The sequence below is a fragment of the Danio rerio genome, chromosome 25 (assembly GCF_052040795.2).
Source record: "Danio rerio strain M-AB ecotype USA chromosome 25, GRCz13ab, whole genome shotgun sequence".
NCBI classification, from domain to species: Eukaryota; Metazoa; Chordata; class Actinopteri; order Cypriniformes; family Danionidae; genus Danio; species Danio rerio.
Genome location: NC_141045.1, coordinates 24,897,646 through 24,917,837, shown reverse-complemented (window position 1 = coordinate 24,917,837; position 20,192 = coordinate 24,897,646). Strand labels below are relative to the sequence as shown.

Genomic DNA, 20,192 nt, shown 5'->3' with positions numbered 1-20,192 from the left:
GCATGCGCGTTGTCTCTGTTGGTCTGCATTAACACTTCCCAAACGCTAGTTGGCAGTGAGGTGTTAATGCTCCTCTGTATCGAGTTTCTTCGCTGATGTTTTTGCTTTTCCTAAACACTTCCTGAATGTACAAGTGGCTCAAACTCGCTCATTTTGAGGCAGGAACCGGCGAACGTGCAACAACTTTAACTATGAGGTAAATATAAAACAAAACTTTCCATCCAGAGCTCCGTCATGGGACTACACACTTGTAAACAATCGCTCCATCTGGCTCGCGCCATTCACGCGGCTCTGGGTCCCGCCCAGATATTATCAGCGCTACCAAGCCGACCAATCAGAGAGCTTGCGCTTCGCGTCGTTGCGACATGTAGTTACATTTTTTGATAGGTGCACGACAGCAATGCCGACGGCCACGGCTTAGGGCTATGCGTCAACGCCGTAGCATCCGCGTTTGTTTAACACAGAAGTATAAATCAGCCTTTACACCGGTCACTTGACGCAGAAGTATAAACCAGGCTTAATGCAGCGTTTTCATCTTAATGCAGCTGCGTTGTGAAGTTAATGTTTGCTTTTTTAAATGATTTTGTGTTTTCATTTGAATGTTTCTGCGTTGTGAAATTAATGTTTGCTTTTTGAAATGTTTTTGTGTTTTCATCTGAATGTTTCTGCGTTGTAAAATGAATGTTTGCTTTTTAAAATGTTTTTGCATTGTGATCTTAATGCATTGTGTAAGCATTATATCGCAATTATATTTTTTGCTGTATCGGCCAGCCCTAAATAAAAATTGCGAATTTTAATTTCACGCAGACTTTAAAGTTCGCTTTTTATGAAGGTGACAATGCAAACAGTGCACATTCACAAATATCATTAAAGTCATTTAATAGCAACATTTCAATTCAACATTATCAGTGCCCATGTTTCTATTAGGACATTTAAATAGCCATAAGAATGAAAATATGTTTTGTGTTAATTTCCATTATTTTCCTGTTGTATAATTATTATACAGTGGCATAAAATGCTCTTAAAATGACTATAAAATCAATCATTGCAATAATCAATGCAACAATGTAGGTCTAACATCAGTAGTCCAGTCTAGTAGAATTTGTTTAGCTCATCCATGACATAACAGATTGCAAAATGCACTTTTTTTCCTGACCTCTGTGACTCTTTCACAACTGTGTGTATTGTAAACATCCATCTGGCGTACATTGAGTTGCACAAAAGTTTGATAGGTTAAAACGGTGTCTGACTTTTTGGAGCAATAGTAACTTGAAAGTTTACACAATGTCTGTATAATAAAGAAAAAAGGTCTTAGGTATTTGATTATCGGATATAAGGCTTAAATGGCAACAGAAAGTACGCATTTAGGTGCGCATCTTTCCTTGTTTTCAAAACAAAGGCATAATCTTCAGGTAATAAACTGGTTTGTAGAAAACCAAGCACACTGTATACTTCCTCAAACCAGCTAGACAACTTTATTATGTTGCTAAATTAGCTGTGTACACTACAAAACCACTAATTTACAACAAGTATAAATAGTCAAAATACCTTTTTTTAATCTAAGTAATAAATATAACTTGCAAGTTTATATTTTTCATAATAGGTAATACAAATAATAATAGTAATAAAAAGTATGGCAAGGTTTACTTCTTTGTCATGGCAAATCCCCAAAGTATGGTGCAGGCTTAAAAACTATTTGCGAATGTGAGTTACCACACGGTTTTAACAGCATCTGAAAACAATTACAAACTACTGAACGGATTCCACTGCACCACAACCACTCATACCTGAAAATGTTTGGCACAAATTTCCAGACTAACTGAATTTTTGTGTTGCCAACCTAAATTACAACAGAATAACTACAAGAATATGATTTAAAATATAAATATACCTGTTTGACTAGATTACATTCTGTTACACACATAAAAGTCATTTTTAAGATTCTAATCTTCAAAAATGAAACACTCTACTCTACATATGCCTGTTAATTTCAGTGCTGTATTTTGACAGATTTCGCAAAGGCTTCAGCTATACTGTCAGCTGGTACCAGCCTCAGTTTTGACTTGACTTGTGTGGGGGTCTGTATCCATGTCTGGATGACAGCGAGAGCGAGATGAGATTAGACCTCAGATTCGATGTGTGGCTGCAAGTCACAGATACTTTACTGCAATTTTTTTATTATTGGCTCATCTAAATTAACTTTTCTTTTGATTAAAAGCTGAAATATTGCCAGACAGACGAAGCAACTTTCGGTTTTGGAAGAGAGTAGCCTCATTGATAAAGGACACACACACACAGGATAGATTCTTGTAGGCCTATTCATTACTAATTTTTTAACATTAAACGCATAATATTCAAGGGCAAAAAGGAAGTTGAACTTCGGAATAAGTGATCACTGCGTTTGCCGCGATGGTTGCTTTGTTTCTCTGCAGTTGGCTTAATGGCGCGGCATTGTTAAATCACTCTTGTTTTAATAAAAAATAATATTGTTTCTTATTACACATTGTGAGATGATAGTCACATGATTTTTAAAATGAGAGTATGCGTTGGGTATTTATGGCTGTTGATCTTATCTACCCACAATCCACCTATAGTTAAACATCACGTATGTGCGTTAAAGGTACGTGTATAAATTAGTTGTGTTTCCACCTTTGTCAGGCAAAGTTTGCAGATTGCTTCTTTAATGTTTTCAAGTTCTCTTTTTGCATTTGGTTTGAACCCAAAATATTGGCAAACAGGCGCTTTTGCATTGCATTTTCACACTAAATTGTCCGTCATTCTCTTTCTGTAAATTGGACTCCTCTCGTTCTCCTCACGTGATAAATGAAATATGATGCATTGTAGCTATGTTCAGATAATGAATTATAGTTTAATTATAGTGCATGCTCTTGTCTTAAGTAAATTATTTAGAATTATATTTTCCATTAATTTCGGTTCGGGTGATTTGAAAAATCCACCCCTCGCTAGGCATGGGCCGGTATGCGATTCTGACGGTATAACAACCTTGGATTACTTATTGTGATTGCTGCTCTAAAAAATATTTGTTTTAAATGGCTGGGTAAAAAAACTCAACCTTTTTTTCCTTTTAAACAATATATTTTAAGAAACATTCATAATATTTTGGAACAGTAAACATGTCGAGCCAAATAATTAAAATAATTTATTGACTTCTGCTGTCTTTATTTCGGCACCTTAGAATTATAAGGTTCTATCTGACATTTTTGTCAAAATTGAGTTATTGACATATTCTTATTAAATGACAACTTATTTATATTATGGGATGTTTTAATAAGTTTTTTACATTTTAAGACTTTTTGTTTAAAAACAAATCTTACCCACATATTGCTTGCTATGGAATGCAAAAACTTTGAAGCTCAACATCTCAAAATCATTCAGAATGCAGATACTGTAGAACCTTATAATTCCAAGGTGACGATTTATGTGAAAAACATATATATATATTTTTTTTTTACAGTTTCAAATGCCATCTTTGGATATTTTTTTCTGATGGAGATACTGTTGTCCTAAAAAATGTAAATAAAAAAAAAAAACCGTACACATACCTTAGGTACGATATAGCAGAAGAATTTGACGTTTTTTTTTTAAACCTTGACTTTTCCAAACTTTGGTATACCTTGAAAACGGGTATCATCCCATGCCTACCCCTCGCTGACAAAGGTCCAGAATTTGTCCCATACATAAGCTCATTTGTCCAATTTTGACTGCTATACCATGATAAATAGTGAAAATAACCCATCAAAAAAGGTTTTAAAACCAAGGTTTTTAAAACCTCTGTCGGCTGTCACTTCAGTGTGACTTCAACTAATCAGTTTTGGCCAATGCTAACGATTATTTTTCATGAGACTAATATCCAGCTGTGCAAGAAAACATACAATCCTACATAAGAGCAGTCATCTTTCGCAACTGTATTGTTCTAAAATAGTTACAATAAAATGTTTTAATACAAATTTAAATACACATCAGATGTTTTAAAAGTAACTTTTTATCTAAGTCTTGGAACAAAAAATGACCAATGAAAAGGTGTGAAGCACCAAAAGATCGATTTTAAAAATATTTTGAATCCTTATTTGGCTATTGTTGTTATCCATGAACCATCCGACAATTTATTTAAGCTAAAAATAGTGCTTAAAATGTCATGAAAATGCAATATTGAAATTTCATAATGAAATAGTAACCTAAATGAGCCCTATAAGATCCACTTTTTAAGAAAAAAATAGGAACCACCCCTTTTACCAGGCAAGCTACAAGCCTGCTCTATATGTATGTATTATCGACTCTAAATCTGTGTCGTTTAAATCATGCACTCAGAGCAAACATATTCAAGATGCTTCTGACTAAAGTGATTGTGAAGTTTCGCTTTTCAGAGCAACACAGGCTCACTGGAAATACGTGCTTCCGCCTACATTTTTGTGAAACCGCTAAAACGTCCTTCAACATATGGTTTTATTGCATTTTCTAGATGAAATGAATGCTACAAGGCAGTATGACAGCTTTTGTTCCTTTTTACTAGTCATTTACAGGAACATATTATTGACAAATAAAGGATTATTTTCATGCAGTTCTTTGCTGTAAGAATAAACAATTTGACAGACAGGTTTATCGTTATTACGTTATGTCACTTGTTTTTTATAGTGGTGTAAATTTTTACCAGTCTATTGCAAGCGATGAAATATCGCTTTTTCTCTTACACTTTCCTTTGAACACACTATTGGTTGGGTTTAGGTCAGCGCTTCACTGGTCTATAGGGTCACGTTTACACTGTCAGTTCTTGATGCCCAATTCTGATTTGTTGCTTATCTGATTTGTTTGCCTGTCCATTTACATGTTCTTTCAATTGTGACCCATATTTGATTCATGTGTTTACACTTGCCATACAAGTTACAGCGTCGCACATACATAAAGGTGGGTTCTGGCATCTGTGCCACACTAGCCACGATGAAAGAAAATTGCTGCGTCCCAAATCGCATACTTATGCACTATTCTACGCCATTTTGTAGTATAAATAGTGTAAGTAGTGCGTTCACACTGAAAACTCTTAAAATAATAAGTGCACTTTAATTACCCGGATGATGCACTCATTCAGCCGGTAAAATGAAGTGTGTAATGATGGACACTTCACGCACTCAACGACTGCAGGTTTGCTCACGTAGTGGAAGGGGCGGAGCTATCGGACGCACATGTTGAATAACTTAATTTATTTTGGATGGTGAAAGCAAAATTCTTCTACGAGAGTGATTATAGCGCCTCCCGATGGTGAATGCGGCAATACTCACGGCAGGTATTATTTGATAATTCGACCGTTTACTTCAATGATTTGGCAACCGTCAAACATCATCAGGGAAACGGTTTGAATTTCCGCTCAGTAAAAAAACATTAGTGTGCCATTTGGGACGACACTACATACATATACTACCCTGTTGAGTGTGTAAGTGCATAAGTACATAGTGCATGAGTGCATAGTGTATAGTGTGCCATTTGGGACGCAGCTCTAGTCTTGCTTTTAGCTCTGTGAAATATGCGAAGTTTGCCCAACTTTAAAATGATTTTCAGGTGGCGGTGGAGGGAAAGGATCATCATCGCAGCTTGCGCCCATGGTGTCCTCCATCATTCAGAAATATTTGTGGGTACGAGAGAGATCTGGTGGGACACTCTTCCTTCTACTATGTCATTCAACCATGGAGAAGTACATTGACTTGATTCGGCCAATCAGAAATGAGCTAACTTTGCTTAGTTCAAGCATTCTCAGTAGTATTATCTTACCCTGTCATGCTGCGTGGTGACAGACAGCTATAACACTGGACTGATTTCACATATACACTCACCGGCCACTTTATTAGGTACACCTGTCCAACTGCTTGTTAACACAAATTTCTAATCAGCCAATCACATGGCAACAAAATTGAACAATGAAAAAATTGGAAAACGTTGCCTGGTCTGATGAGTCTCAAATATTGCTGCAACTTGTATTAAAACTTGTATTAAAGGTTCAGGCTGGTGTTGGTGGTGTAATAGTGTGGGGGAATATTTTCTTGGCACACTTTGGGGCCATTAGTACCAGCATCAAGTCAACACCACAGCCTACATGAGCATTGTTGCTGACCATGTCTATTCCTTTATGAACACACTGTACCCTTATTTTGATCTTCTACTTCCAGTTGTATAATGCACCATGATATAAAGCGTGAATCATCTCAGACTTCTTGAACATGACAATGAATTCACTATACTCAAATGGCCTCCACAGTCACCAGATCTCAATCCAATAGAGCACCTTTGGGATGTGGTGGAACGGGAGATTCACATCATGGATGTGCAGTAGACAAATTTGCTGCAACTGCATGATGCTATAATGTCAATATAGACCAAAATCTCTGAGGAATATTTCCAGTATCTTGTTTAAACTATGCCATGAAGAATTAAGGCAGTTCTGAAAGCAAAAAGGGGTCCAACCCAGTACTACTAAGGTGTACCTAATATGAGTGTAGCATTCTGTTTCCCCTCACCGAACTGTGACTATACCTGAAATTTATTTTTGAATGTACAGTAACTAGCAATCTGTGAGACATGATATTTTAAATATTTGTAATGTAATTAAACATAATAATAATCATAATTATAATACAAACAATACTAATAAAAACTAATATTTTATTATTAGATATTAATATATGAATACAATATTATAATAAATAGTCTTCACTGCTCCACAACCTGTCAAGCCAGCATTATTGCCACAAGTTTAAGATTGTTTATGACGACGAACTGATCATCATATAGATCGAGTTAATAAATAAAATAACCGTGAAGGTTAAATATTGTTTTAAAAGGCGCTATGTTATGTATCAGCAAGTCATATTTCAACCCCCAAGCAAGAGTGATCACGTGACGCAGATGGAAACTAGGGGAAAGGTCACGCGCCGCTCTACGCCACAGGACTGTGTTGATGATACACGCTGCTGAACGCCATTATGGGTCACACACCGTTTTAAAGCTTGCATTACACATTCTACCACAACAAACACGAGATAGATAATAAGTTACTTTATTATTCAACAAAAAAAGGAACTGTCGACTATTCATATATTTGCATAGCTGTTTTGCATAGTTCCTGCTCCATCGGCGAACTATTAAATTAAAGTGACAGTTCACCAAAACCTAAAAAGACATATTTACATTTTTAATCACAATACGCTATTATTATTATTATTATTATTATTATTATTATTATTATTATTATTATTATTAATATTGAAATTACTATTGTATATAAAGTCGGTCATTGGTGTCACAGAATGGATCAACAAAAGGTTGAGTAAATTAACTCACCCTAATGTTTGACAAAACATGGATTAATAACATATTAATAACTGGACAAATAATACATAATAGCTAGGCTAACTGATTAGTATTGTGTAATAGTTCAATAAACAATACAATAAACCTAAACCGATCGAAACACTAACGCAAATAGAAGCTTGGCAATATTGACAAGACTGCAATCAATAAAGAAATCAAACATCTTGTCAAAGCAGCAGTTGTTTCCCGCGCATAACAATATCTGAACGTCCTTGTAACGTGTTCGCTGCTTTTAAGATGCCCTCACATACCCGGGCACCTAGTGGCCCCATGTGCGACATTCACCAGGTGCTCTTGGGTGTCAGAATGTCAACAAACATGCACGTATAATACACATAAAAGTTATTACGCAACGTCAATGACATTTATTTTTTGTTTTATTCAATGAAGTATTAAAAAAAATGAGTGGATGTCCAATATCACCTTGTGTGTGTCTGCTTTTTTAAGAAGGACGTCTGTGTCAAACCACGGGACAAGAATATATCAGGCTGTGCGCTAGCTGGTGCACTTTCACCTACTTAAACCGGAGCTCCACATTCAATCTCATGTGGCTTCTTAAAATATAGTCGAATCATTTTAGATTCTTACCTCTGCGTCTCTTCCTAAAGACACGGACGATGCGGATTGCTGTTTCACTTCAGGAGACGCACCGGTATTGCCACTGCCTGCTTTATGTGTATGAATGAATTTAGTAAGGGTAATTTAGTAGGCTGGACCCGCCCCTCATGCTCACGTCACACCGCAGAGATAGCGGCGCGGTCTTCAGTGCACTGCCAAGGGTTGCGTAGAACTCCTTTATCTGGGTTGTAAATATGACTTCAAAGGGTTCGATTTGTTTTCGTACTTGTGGTTATTGACAGGGAGGATTCTTAGTGGCTTCTAGAACAAAACAAAAAATCATTAAAATAATTTTTAAAAAGGAGGCCAGTGATACTGAAGATGAATTAACGGGTACTGCAAATCAACTTTGAATCACAGAAGTAAATGACGTTTATAATAATAATAATAATAATAATAATAATAATAATGATAATAATAATAGTAAACTAAAATATAACAGAAAACAGCTTCCCAATTTTTAAACAGGGACCAAATCATATACTATAATTTTACTATAGAGGGACTAAATGTAAACGTTATGCATTGAGATTTATTCCTTTTGTTTCCAACGACTTCATATTTCCTAGTACATATTTTATACTATTTTATAGTTTTAACATGTATTATATACACTGTAGTCAGTGTGTGAAATATAGGGGACTAGAGGAGAGCAGGGCACAAGTAACACTTTTTGGCTTTGGTCAAATAATGAACAAAGTAATGAGGTTAGACAAACCATTTTTTTTTTACCAATAACACACAAGCTTCTTCTACAAATGAGCATTGAAATTATAATCGCCAGACCTATGGTTTCTGTGCAGTATTGCCAAAAGTGCCAGGAGTAAAAATGTTACTATGTACCCCACCTGCGGGACAAGTTGTAACAGATAGGGGTTAATATGCTTAAAGCCAGATTTCACAAGTAATTTCATTTCTGTTAAATTTAAACAAAAGCTTTTTTTCAGTAATTGGCTTATTCTTTTTTCTTATCTACATAGCACAGTATTTTTATTTATTAATTTATTTATTGGAAAACTAATTTGAATCTATTTGCAATGTTATCCATTTGTCTATTATTATATAATGCATTTATTTGCATTATAGCAATAAAATATTTTTTCTATTTAAAACAAATCTATTAAAAATATTTTTATTTAAAAAGTACTCAATATTAGGTGTCCAATAGTGTGTGGCATAATTGTAACACCCTGTTACAACTAACCCCACTGAGTCATGTTTTCCTCAAAACTGTGTGTTTCTTACATCTTTCAAAATGTTTTCATCTTTTAGCCTAGAAGACAGTAAGCACAACAATATAAGATTTTACTAACATACTTTCACAGATTTTTTTAAAATAAAAAATATTGCCTATAATAAAAAATACTTTTATGGTGCAAAAAAGGTTTCTCCTGTGTTTCTCATCCAAATTTCACCAAACTTTTTCAAGAATTGACCAGAAGGCGTCTGCCAACACTGTGGTGAAAACCTTAGAAGCATGCCATAATTAACCCTGAGCAAATACCTTAAAACTTTGTGTTACATTTAACCCTGCGTTACTTTGTGCCTTGCGCTTCCCTATACACTGCAACTTAGTAGATTTAACTACCTTAGAGTTAAAATAAACACTCCCTCAAAGTTTATATGCAAACACTATAAAAGTGGTAACTTGATCAGTACTTAGAGAGTGTTAATTAGCAAACTCATAGTGTGGAATATTAACACCACAAAGGATCATGAACACCACTCAGTGTTATGTGTTAACAATCTTAGGTCAAATTTTCAACACTGCACAGAAATAAAAATATATCTTGTTTAATGTCAACAACACTTTATTAACTATTCCTTTAATGTTTAAGAAAAACAATTCAAAACAGTCACAAACCATATTTTCTCATATTTTAACCAAAAGGAGCAGTTTTAAGACAGCTTTTACTAGTACAGCTAGTAAAGAACAAAATAAAGATGAAAAATTATGTTTTTTTTTGTGAGATATTTAAAACTAACGTATATATAACGATTTGGATGTAAAATGTCTTTGTACAAACAGTTTAAGTATACTTTTACTCATCAGTTGCTTCTTGCTCCTCGTGGCAGAAGAAAATGGGGTCTGGAAAAATCCTACAGGGATATTGCTGCATAAATTCCCGGAAGTAGTCAACACTGTATTAGCGTTAGATACATGTAACTTTGTATGACAAGGAGCCAAATCAACTTCTAACAATTATTTTATTTTTATCTAACTCTAGAATTTCAACACTTTACTGTGAATTACCACAACACTCGAAATTGAACACTGATGAATTTGTTGTGTGGGTCAGCTATTTTCATTAGCTTGTTTTAAAAATATGCGTGCTTCTGTGAACAAAATCCATACATTTATTTCAATTATCCTACATAACATTGGATAATCAAAAACAAATTTGTGTTTTCAGTGTTTCGAGGTATTATGAACTCTTATTTCAATAGATGGCTCTTACACCTTTTCCATAGTCTAACTCAATGACTTTAAACACTTTCCAATTGCATTTTAAGCTGTTCTATCACTACAGCTGTGGTAACCGATTTGCATCCACATACTTCTCATCAAATTTAGTTTATTATAATGTTCTATATTAAGCACAGCATATAGTATAGTATTCGAAGCAAAATATTTGATGGTATATTTGTCCAAAGCCCATTATTAAAACTTAAATGCTGTCTTTCTTAAATGTGAACTATTTACATCTTCGATATCATATTTTACCTTTAATATTTACTTATTTCAATGATCAGATTTTTTCAAATGCCGAATATCAAAGTATAACTATTATTTGTTTTTATTAGAGACTATATTAAATATAAACCAAAATGTCCAATGGGTGGTGCCAAATCTCAATCTTTGTCACTGAATTGTTCGTTCAGATTCATTCAAAATGGCTCATTTATAAATTAATTGACTCATTAGGAATGACTCGCTCAAACATTTCTTGTTAACCTCATTTGTTAAGTGCCTCTTCAATGGTAAAGCTTTTAAATCTTCAATTTAAAGGGAAAGTCATGCACTTTAGTTTTACAGGCGACTGTATGTACACATGATGTGCAGTGTAGTTATCACCGTGAAACTAAAACAGGTATAGTGAGGGTTTAGATTTGCTCTTGGTATTGGTATAGAGTGCATGTATTGAATGAACAGCAAAAATTATGTTTTGTGCTTTTAAAAACATTCAAACACTTAATAATACAAATGACAAAAATTGAACACGTATGCAGCAAACGTCAATTCACATGATTTCACTGTAATCTGGTTTTGAGGTATGAATGTTCAGACTTTTAAAGAGGTAATGCAATTGAACCATTTTATCACTAGTATGGATTTAACCATTTGAGCACATCTGTTACTCTGGCTAATCTGGTTGACAGAGCATTATTTTATTTTGAAGGCAATTCAATTATTGGTTAGGGACATTTTAGTAATTTCTGGATATTGGTTTGGGCATGTCCCCTCCATCCATGCCACTTCTATGCCCTTGATATATAGCAATGAATTCTTTTTCCTGAAGTACATATTTCAGGCGTACTTCTTTACTTTTACTACAAAAGTGTAGTTAGTACTTTCACCAGAGTCATTTTTAACATCTGTACTTCTACTTGAGTCAATGATGTGTGTACTTTTGCCATCTCTGCAGCAAGAAGGTCACTGGTTCGATTCCCGGCTGGGCCAATTAGCATTTCTGTAAGGAGTTTGCATGTTCTCTTCATGTTGACATGGGTTTCTTCTGGGTGCACCAGTTTCCCCCACACTCCAAAGACATGTGCTATACGTAAATTGGATGAACTAAACTGGGCATAGTGTGAGTGTGAGTGAATGCGAGAGTGTATGGGTGTTTTCCAGCACTGGGTTGCAACTGGAATTTGATATGTAAAATAGATTCTGGAATAGTTGGAGGTTCATTCCGCTTTGGCAACCAGATCAGAGCTTACCTGAAGAAAAATGAATGAATGAATGTTATTTTTTACAGACTTATTTCTTATACATTATAGTAATTTAAACTACAGACATATTAATACAATCATTTGTATCTGTTTTAAATATGTTTTAGAGGCATTCTTTAAAGCATTCAACTTTCCAACTTTAATGAAGAATAATTTCACTGCGTGAATTAATAATACAATGAAGACTATGTGTTATTTTAATTCATTCATTCATTCATTCATTCATTCATTTTCTTTTTATCTTAGTCCCTTTAATAATATGGGGTCGCCACAGCAAAATGATCCGCCAACTTATCCAGCAAATGTTTTACGCAGCGGATGCCCTTCCAGCTGCAACCCATTACTCGAAAACATCCATACAAACTCATTCACACACATATACTACGGACAATTTGGTGTGCCCAATTCACCTGTTGTCCCCGCATGTCTTTGGACTTGGGGGGGAGAGCACCCGGAGGAAACTCATGCAATCATGGGAACAACATGCAAACGCACACAGAAATGTCAACTGACCCAGCTAGGGCTTGAACCAGCAACCTTGTTGCAACGAACCATAACGCACTGTTTCTTTTACTTTTTCTTTGCTCTATTGCAATTATTCTCTATTTCTTAATTATTCTTCTGCAATTTAATTATTATTTTTATATACGATTCACACCCTTACAAAATCACTCCGATCAATCTAAATTCAAGATTTTTTTTTCCAAAAAGAGCTATTCAAGGCATCTGGTGAAATATCGCAATATATATTGCAATAAAAATTAATAAAACATAATGTCAGATTTTCCCCCAATATCTTGCAGCTCTACAAGGTACAGTACACACACACACACACACACTTGGGCACACATGCAGAATTTATGGAGACAAAATATCTTCTCAAGTTTAGTGAAACTAGTAATTTTTCACTTTCCACAATGAGATCAGTTTGTAAATCACAGAAAATTAGATTATTATTATTATTGTTATTATTATTATTATTATCATCATCATCATCATCATCATCATTATTATTGTTACTATTATTACTATTATTATTATTATTATTATGGCGACGCAGTGGCGCAGGTAGTGCTGTCGCCTCACAGCAAGAAGGTCGCTGGTTCGAACCTCGGCTCAGTTGGCGTTTCTTTGTGGAGTTTGCATGTTCTCCCTGCATCCACGTGGGTTTCCTCCGGGTGCTCCGGTTTCCACAGTTCAACACATGTGTTGCAGGTGAATTGGGCAGGCTAAATTGTCCATAGTGTGTGTATGTGTGTGTAGAAGTTTCCCAGAGATGGGTTGCGGCTTGAAGAGCATCCGCTGCATAAAAACGTGCTGGATAAGTTGGCGGTTCATTCCGCTGTGGCGACACCGGATTGATAAAGGGACTAAGCCGACAAGAAAATGAATTAATTATTATTATTATCTTGGGGTTTTTTTCACAAGTGAGGGATGGACAGAACGTGCGAAGGCGAATTGGTTCAGCAGCAGCAGTAATGCGGTCGATGTACCGGTTCGTTGTGGTGAAGAAGGAGCTGAGCCTAAAGGCAAAGCTCTCGATTTACTATGGTCATGAGCTTTGGGTCATGACCGAAAGGACAAGATTCCGGATACAAGCGGCCGAAATGAGTTTCCTTCGTAGGGTGGTAGGAGCACCCTCATAGACAGGGTGAGGAGCTCTGTCACCTGGGAGGAGCTCGGAGTAGAGCCGCTGCTCCTCCACATCGAGAGCAGTCAGCAGAGGTGGCTCGGGCAACTGTTTCGCATGCCTTCAGGACGCCTACCTATTGAGGTGTTCCAGGCATGTCCCACCGGGAGGAGGCCTCGGGGAAGACCCAGGACACGATTGAGGGACTATGTCTCTTGGCTGCATGGTCTGGGAACGCCTCGGGATCCTGAAACTGAAACTGAAACTGAAAGTGTCTGGAGAGAGGGAAGTCTGGGGTTCTCTCCTAAGACTGCTGCCCCCGCAACCCAGCCCCGCATAAGCGGATAAAAATGATGATTATTATTATTATCATCATTATTATTATTATCATTATTAATATTATTATTGTTGTTGTTATTATTATTGTTATTATAATTATCATTTTGTTATTATTATTAAAATTATTATTATCATTGATTAATTTTCCTTCGGCTTAGTCCCTTATTTATCAGGGGTCACCATAGCGGAATGAACCACCAGTTATTTCAACGTGTTTTAAGCAGCAGATGCCCGTCCAGCTGCAACCCAATACTGGGAAATACCCATACACACTCATTCACACACACTCATCCACTACGAGCAATTAAGTTCATCCAATTGACCTATAGGTTATGCCCTTGAACTGTGGGGAAAACCGAAGCACCCAGAGGAAACCTACGCCGACACGAGGAGAACATGTTAACTCTACAGAGAAATACCAACTGGCCCAGCCAGGACTCGAACCAGACCTTCTTGCTGTGAAGCGATAGCTAACCACTGAGCCAACGTGCTGCCCTGGAAAACTTTATTAATACTGTATTATTATTATTATTATTATTATCATTATTATTATTATTATTATTATTATTATTATTGTTATTATTATTATCATCATCATCATCATCATCATCATTATTATTATTATTATTATTATTATTATTATTATTATTATTATTATTATTATTATTATTATTGGGTGGGTGGATCTAACAATGCAGAAAATTGTTTATAGACATCATGGTATGGGATATAATTAACTGTTTAATCACTAAAACTGTTTTACTCCCATGGCAAGCCCTCATGAAACATGGTTAGTGTGCATGTGTATGTTCTATTATGCAAAACATGACGGTTGCTAGTAGTATTTTTCCCTAGGATAATAACAACAGCCTGTCCCCATGGTGCTAAAGGCAAGGCACTAGAGAGAAGCCAAAGGACTCACTCTTGTGCAGGTAGAATTAAAAGCCAGAACAGAAGCCAATTTGACATTTACTTTTCCTGAAAGAAAGATGCATACAGTCTTTATTCATTCTCAAGAATAGTCTGAAGATTCATTAGCTTTTGTCAACCCTACTGCTAGCACTTTTAATCCTATTTTCAAACTATCTATAAAATGTTGTCTGGTCTTCACTTACATACTTTGTCACTATATACTGTATACACTGAAAAAATAACTCATAAGATTTACTTTAAAAAAAAAAAAACCTTGTGACAATTTGCACGAACAAATTTCAAGTAAACCTGACTATACTCTCAGAAATAAAAGTACGCGAGCAGTCACTGGTGTTACCTTTTTTTAAAAGGTATGCATTTGTACCTAAAGGGTCCATATTTATACCTCAAGGGTACATATTTGTGCCTAAAAAGTACAAAAGTCTTCCTCTTAAAAACTTTTGGTACTAATATATACTTTCAAGGTACCGATATGTACCCTATAAGTACAAACATGTACGTTTTGGAAAGGTACCACCCCAGTGACAGCTTTTTCCGAGAGTGTATCTTATATCAGGTACAATTTTCTTGTCAATAGCATGTAAAATATACTTACTGTTTAACCTGTTAACCCTTACTGCAGTAAATAACTGTAAAAAACAAGTATTTTGCTGTTAAAAAAGAGAACAGTATTTTTCTGTGAAAGTAGTATAGGATTTATATGAATTCTAGAGCAAAAAATAAATTACAGTAATTTACTTTATCTACCTATTACAGGTAGTAACCGTCATAATAGTAAATTACTGCTCAACCATTACTGTCCCATCTACTCTGATGAGTTATGTTGCTGTTTATAGAAAACAACGATTTAGGCATTAACACACACATACACAGGCTGTGTGTCTTATTCAAAGCACAAAATTGTGAAAAAAGTTTTCAGAAAATGCTGGCTCTTTAAGGGAGCCAGGTGTTTGATTTGTTTACCTCTGAGTGTCCTCCATTCTCTGTCTTTCAATTCAGACGCAGAGTCTGATTTGGTTTAAGTCTTAAATAGGAATCTACAATAAGTAAGTAAAATGTTTTAAAAGGGTTTATTATTTAGTTATATTGTTGTTATCATGAGCTGTATACTTAAAAGCTACATTGTAAGCTAGTTAGCCTCTCCTCATATAACTTCATACATTACTTTTATTCATTCATTTTCTTGTCGGCTTAGTCCCTTTATTAATCTGGGGTCGCCCCAGCGGAATGAACTGCCAACTTATCCAGCACGTTTTTTTTTTTTTTTTACGCAGTGGATGCCCTTCCAGCCGCAACCCATCTCTGGGAAATGCATACACACATACACTTATTACAATTTAGCCAATTCACCTGTACCGCATGTCTTTGGACTGTGGGGGAAACCGGAGCACCCGGAAGAAACCCACGTGCACACAGGGAGAACATGCAAACTCCACACAGAAATGCCAACTGAGCCGAGGTTCGAACCAGCAACCCAGCGACCTTCATTTAGGTACATTTATTATTTGGGTATTGCATTCTGTATAAACCTTATTTTATTTGTTGGAAAAATATATATAAATGTAAATATATACTAAATGTAAACCCTATATGATTTTTTAAAAGAACTGGAACTATAGGTTTAATGTCAACATTTAGTAGCTACTAGAAATCAGTTAAAACCTGTAACATTTGTGCTTTCTTTTATATTCTGCATTCATTTTGATTTGTTTTCATGTGCCCTTTCGTTTTTTCCCCTATAACCTTGTTATATATTTAATGTAAAATCATATTAAATCTCTGTATGGTTTGTACAACATTTTTGTCTGTTTTATATTGCTTTGTTGTTATTATAATAAGAACAATTAACAACATTTTATTTCTCCGTCTCGTATTTTTGGAACGCAATGTCATGTTCATACTTGAACCGTAACAGCCCTTAACTTCAGTAAAATATGTGTGGAGAACTCTGATGTCCTCAAATCCGTAAAGTACAAGTATGCACTGAACAAACAACAAAACAAGTGTGCACTGCAACAAGCGCTCTTCTGACGACTTGAGAGTGTCTCACCAATGACGTTTCTTAATACAGAAGCGCGTCTCCGATTGGCCAACCCACGTGACCCGTGACATACCGTTGTCCAATGAGAAAGGAGAATAATGCGACCTGCTTTCGCACTTCTCCGACTGCTGAAAACGTGAGGACAGTCTGGAGCCTAACGTGTGGGTAAGTCAAAGAAAACATTGTTTTAATCGCGATTAGCGCAGGAGCCTTATGTCTTGTACACTGGAAATTATTTAAGTGCGTTTAAAGGTTTTATTTTTATAGTTCACACGGCTTAGAGCTGTAATAGTTGAGGTGTTGACAGATATGCATGCTTCACATGTGTCCATGGCAGTTAAATGTCCCATGCTCAAGCATGACAGCGCAGTGACAGCAATTTGAGAAACAGCTGATATTTTAAATCACAGTTAATAAGACTTCTTCTTCTTTTAGCTAAATAATATGACATAAACATAATAAAGTCAAACTAATTTTCCCCAAACTCGCAGAAGTAACAAATATGTACTTTATTTGTTAGAAATTTAATATGATTTTCATATTAATGAGCAATGAAAAAACATAGTGATAATTATTTTAAATCAATAATTTATCTAAAATGGCATGCTTGTCAGATGATTAGCAGCTTTGATTGACTGGTCCACTTGCAAAATGCTTATATCATTATGGCCTTAAAGATGCTGGTTTTATAATAACTTTATTTTATTATTATGTAAATTTCACATGCTCAAATCCAATTCATGTTGCAAGAAAAAGAGATTAAAATATTTATAAAAGTGATTTGTAAGTCTAAAAATAAAAAAAACAATTAAAACGGTTAAAATATGCTCCTCCTTTAACATTACCTGTAGTAAAAGTGTATTTAATTACTCTTGATAATAACTAAAATTGGAAAAATATGTGTAATATATTCATATGTAATTTGATGATCATGTATCATCTCCTCGTTTTTTTTTTTTTCAATTTATTTTCTTTGTTTCTCTTTTAATTATTCTTGTTAAGGAATGTGAAGTGATTTTGTTGTATAATAAAACTCTACCTGCTGATTCTTGTTAATAAAGGAAAAATAATTATAATTATTAAAAATATGGCCTGCTTTAGTAGTTCAAGCCATAATCGAGGTAAAGTTGATTTTATATTTGGACATTCATTCAGTGACAACTTGTGACATGCTCCCTGTTTTGTTTACCATGGCACTTAGAAATTACATGTAAGTATGGCTTGAAAACAAAATTAGCACTATAAACAGTGTTGTACTTTTGATAGTCATTGGCAATATTATTTGTCTATTTAGAATTTGCAATGAGCACTTTCCTGAAATGGTATCATTAAGAAGGAACTCCAAATGTGTGAATCTAAAACCAAATTTACCTCAATCAAGCCATACTTGGAAAAAGTCACATTTTGATGTCCAACAAATACACAAAAAAGTCATCTTTGGGATTAACACTTAATTATCAAGAGGTGTTATTATGACACTTATGCCTTTCTGTGTGAACGTGACCTTTAACATGTCTTCATTTTGTCTTTGCGAAATAGCTGAGGAGTGAAAATGGATAAAAAAAATGAAAAGGGCGAAGCCAGAGGTATGTTTAGTGCTCATAGTCTTTCTTAGCAAAATATATTAGCATTTTATGTCTTTGTTACTCAGAAAGAAGTGTATTATGTACAGTGCTCAGCATAATTGAGTACACCCCATTTTGAAAATGAATATTTGTATCCATTTCTCAGTGAATATAAGCAGTGTATTTTGGTGCATTTAAACAAAACAGATTTATGAAACGGATATATTTATTAAAATAATATTTTAGTTACCAAACATATTTAGAAATTGAAAGATAATACAATTAAATTCAAGCAAAAATAAATGAATAAATACAGCCTACAAAAATTCAACTAAATGTTTATAAACTTTTTTTTTTTCTCTTAATTTAAGTTATTTTGTTAGATAAGCTCCAGATTTGGCTTTGGTATTGACTAATGTGTATGCACAATTATAATATTGTATAGCTTCTTTTTAATGATATGAATTTAAACGATGGATTCATGAGGGGTGTACTTTTTATATGCTGAGCACTGTATATTAAACGCTTTTATATATTTTCTCTAAATGCTCTAATAATTTGTTGATAAAGGTTCTAAGCTGTAAAACCCATATGTTAAATCCTTATCAATGAATGCTTTAGATTCAGAAACTGACTATTGTGGATAATGTGATTAAAATATTCTAAAGCTAATTGTTTTTTAATTTTTTTTTTTCCAAAGGTAAAGGTGGAACTAAACCAGACAAACCTGAGGCCTTTTTACAAGTAGAAAGGTATAAAACATGCAAACATGTACGATTAAAAAAGCTAAGACGATAAAATCACATATTTCAAATTGATTTCTGTAATGTGTTTTTTAATGTGTTGTTCCTGAGAAATGTAAAAAAATTGCACCCCTGCGTAGAGCTTATTTTTGCTTCCCTACAATAGCAAAAGTGTATTCAGACACGCACTTAAAGCTGTTGCTCCCAGTGCTTTAGATTCTGCGCCTAGATCATTAAAATAGAGCCCTATGTGCGTTTGACTTGAAACACGGCTGCAGTCGGTGATCACCGAGATTAGCCGTGCGCAAGTGGGGTGGAGTTGAAAACGGAGCCATCAAAACAGACACTTCGGCTATATATATTAGTGTAAAACCCAAAACAAGATGTCTGTTAATATAAATGGTTATTTTAATGATTAATAATGGATAATGAAAGCACTGGATATAATGAAAGCAAAAAAAAAAAACTGTAATGAAAAATAGATTGAACAAAAGTACATCCAAAATAAGTGAGCTACACTTTTCCCAGAAAGAGCCAGTAATATCAATGTCACTTTTAAAATTTCTGGATAAACGGCTTGACGGGAAAATAAATATATGATTACGTAGTTTATAATTTATTATTCAATAATTTAATTATTCAATAAAATAATTATTTAACTTAATTTATTTTTTTAAGAAACCTTTATTGGGGTGACATGGTCAATAATGATAATTATTTAATTACAAATCTGTAAGACTTTATTTTAGTTGATATTTGGGTTATTCACTAAAATATATGATTTAAATTTATGGAGCTGAATAGCCTACAGTAAATAGTCTGTATTAAATGATCAAAAATAGGTCTATACAAGCAATCATGCGTTTATAAACAAATTATTTAACAAAAAAAGATGATTACTGTAGTACTGTACTATTTGTAGTCTTAAGCATGATATGTACAAGATGAAGATGGCATAAAAAGTTCATTGTTTTGAAAATTTGCAGACCAAA

General features: G+C 34.6%; 3 protein-coding genes across 7 annotated transcripts in view; 2 read left to right on the top strand and 1 right to left on the bottom strand.

The window, feature by feature from the left end:
• cpt1ab (carnitine palmitoyltransferase 1Ab (liver)) overlaps window positions 1-8,053 on the bottom strand; it is a 46,251-nt gene extending 38,198 nt beyond the window's left edge. For all 3 annotated transcript variants that reach the window (XM_087312367.1, XM_087312368.1, XM_087312369.1), the window contains exon 1: window positions 7,966-8,053. The gene's annotated coding sequence lies outside the window, so the exon portion shown is untranslated. The remainder of the gene's footprint in view (window positions 1-7,965) is intronic.
• The window catches only part of LOC147837707 (uncharacterized), an 838,558-nt gene that overhangs the window by 637,178 nt on the left and 181,188 nt on the right, over window positions 1-20,192 (top strand). The window lies entirely within an intron of this gene.
• Window positions 16,990-20,192, top strand: part of nap1l4a (nucleosome assembly protein 1-like 4a) — a 28,012-nt gene continuing 24,809 nt past the window's right edge. For 2 of the 3 annotated variants that reach the window (XR_015525569.1, XM_087310459.1), the window contains exons 1-3: window positions 17,006-17,057; window positions 18,432-18,478; window positions 19,158-19,209. Coding sequence is in view for 2 of the 3 variants with exons in the window: in XM_087310459.1 (XP_087166585.1) it covers window positions 18,445-18,478; window positions 19,158-19,209 (86 nt within the window). In the remaining variant the exon portion in view is untranslated. 3 annotated transcript variants of the gene reach the window in all.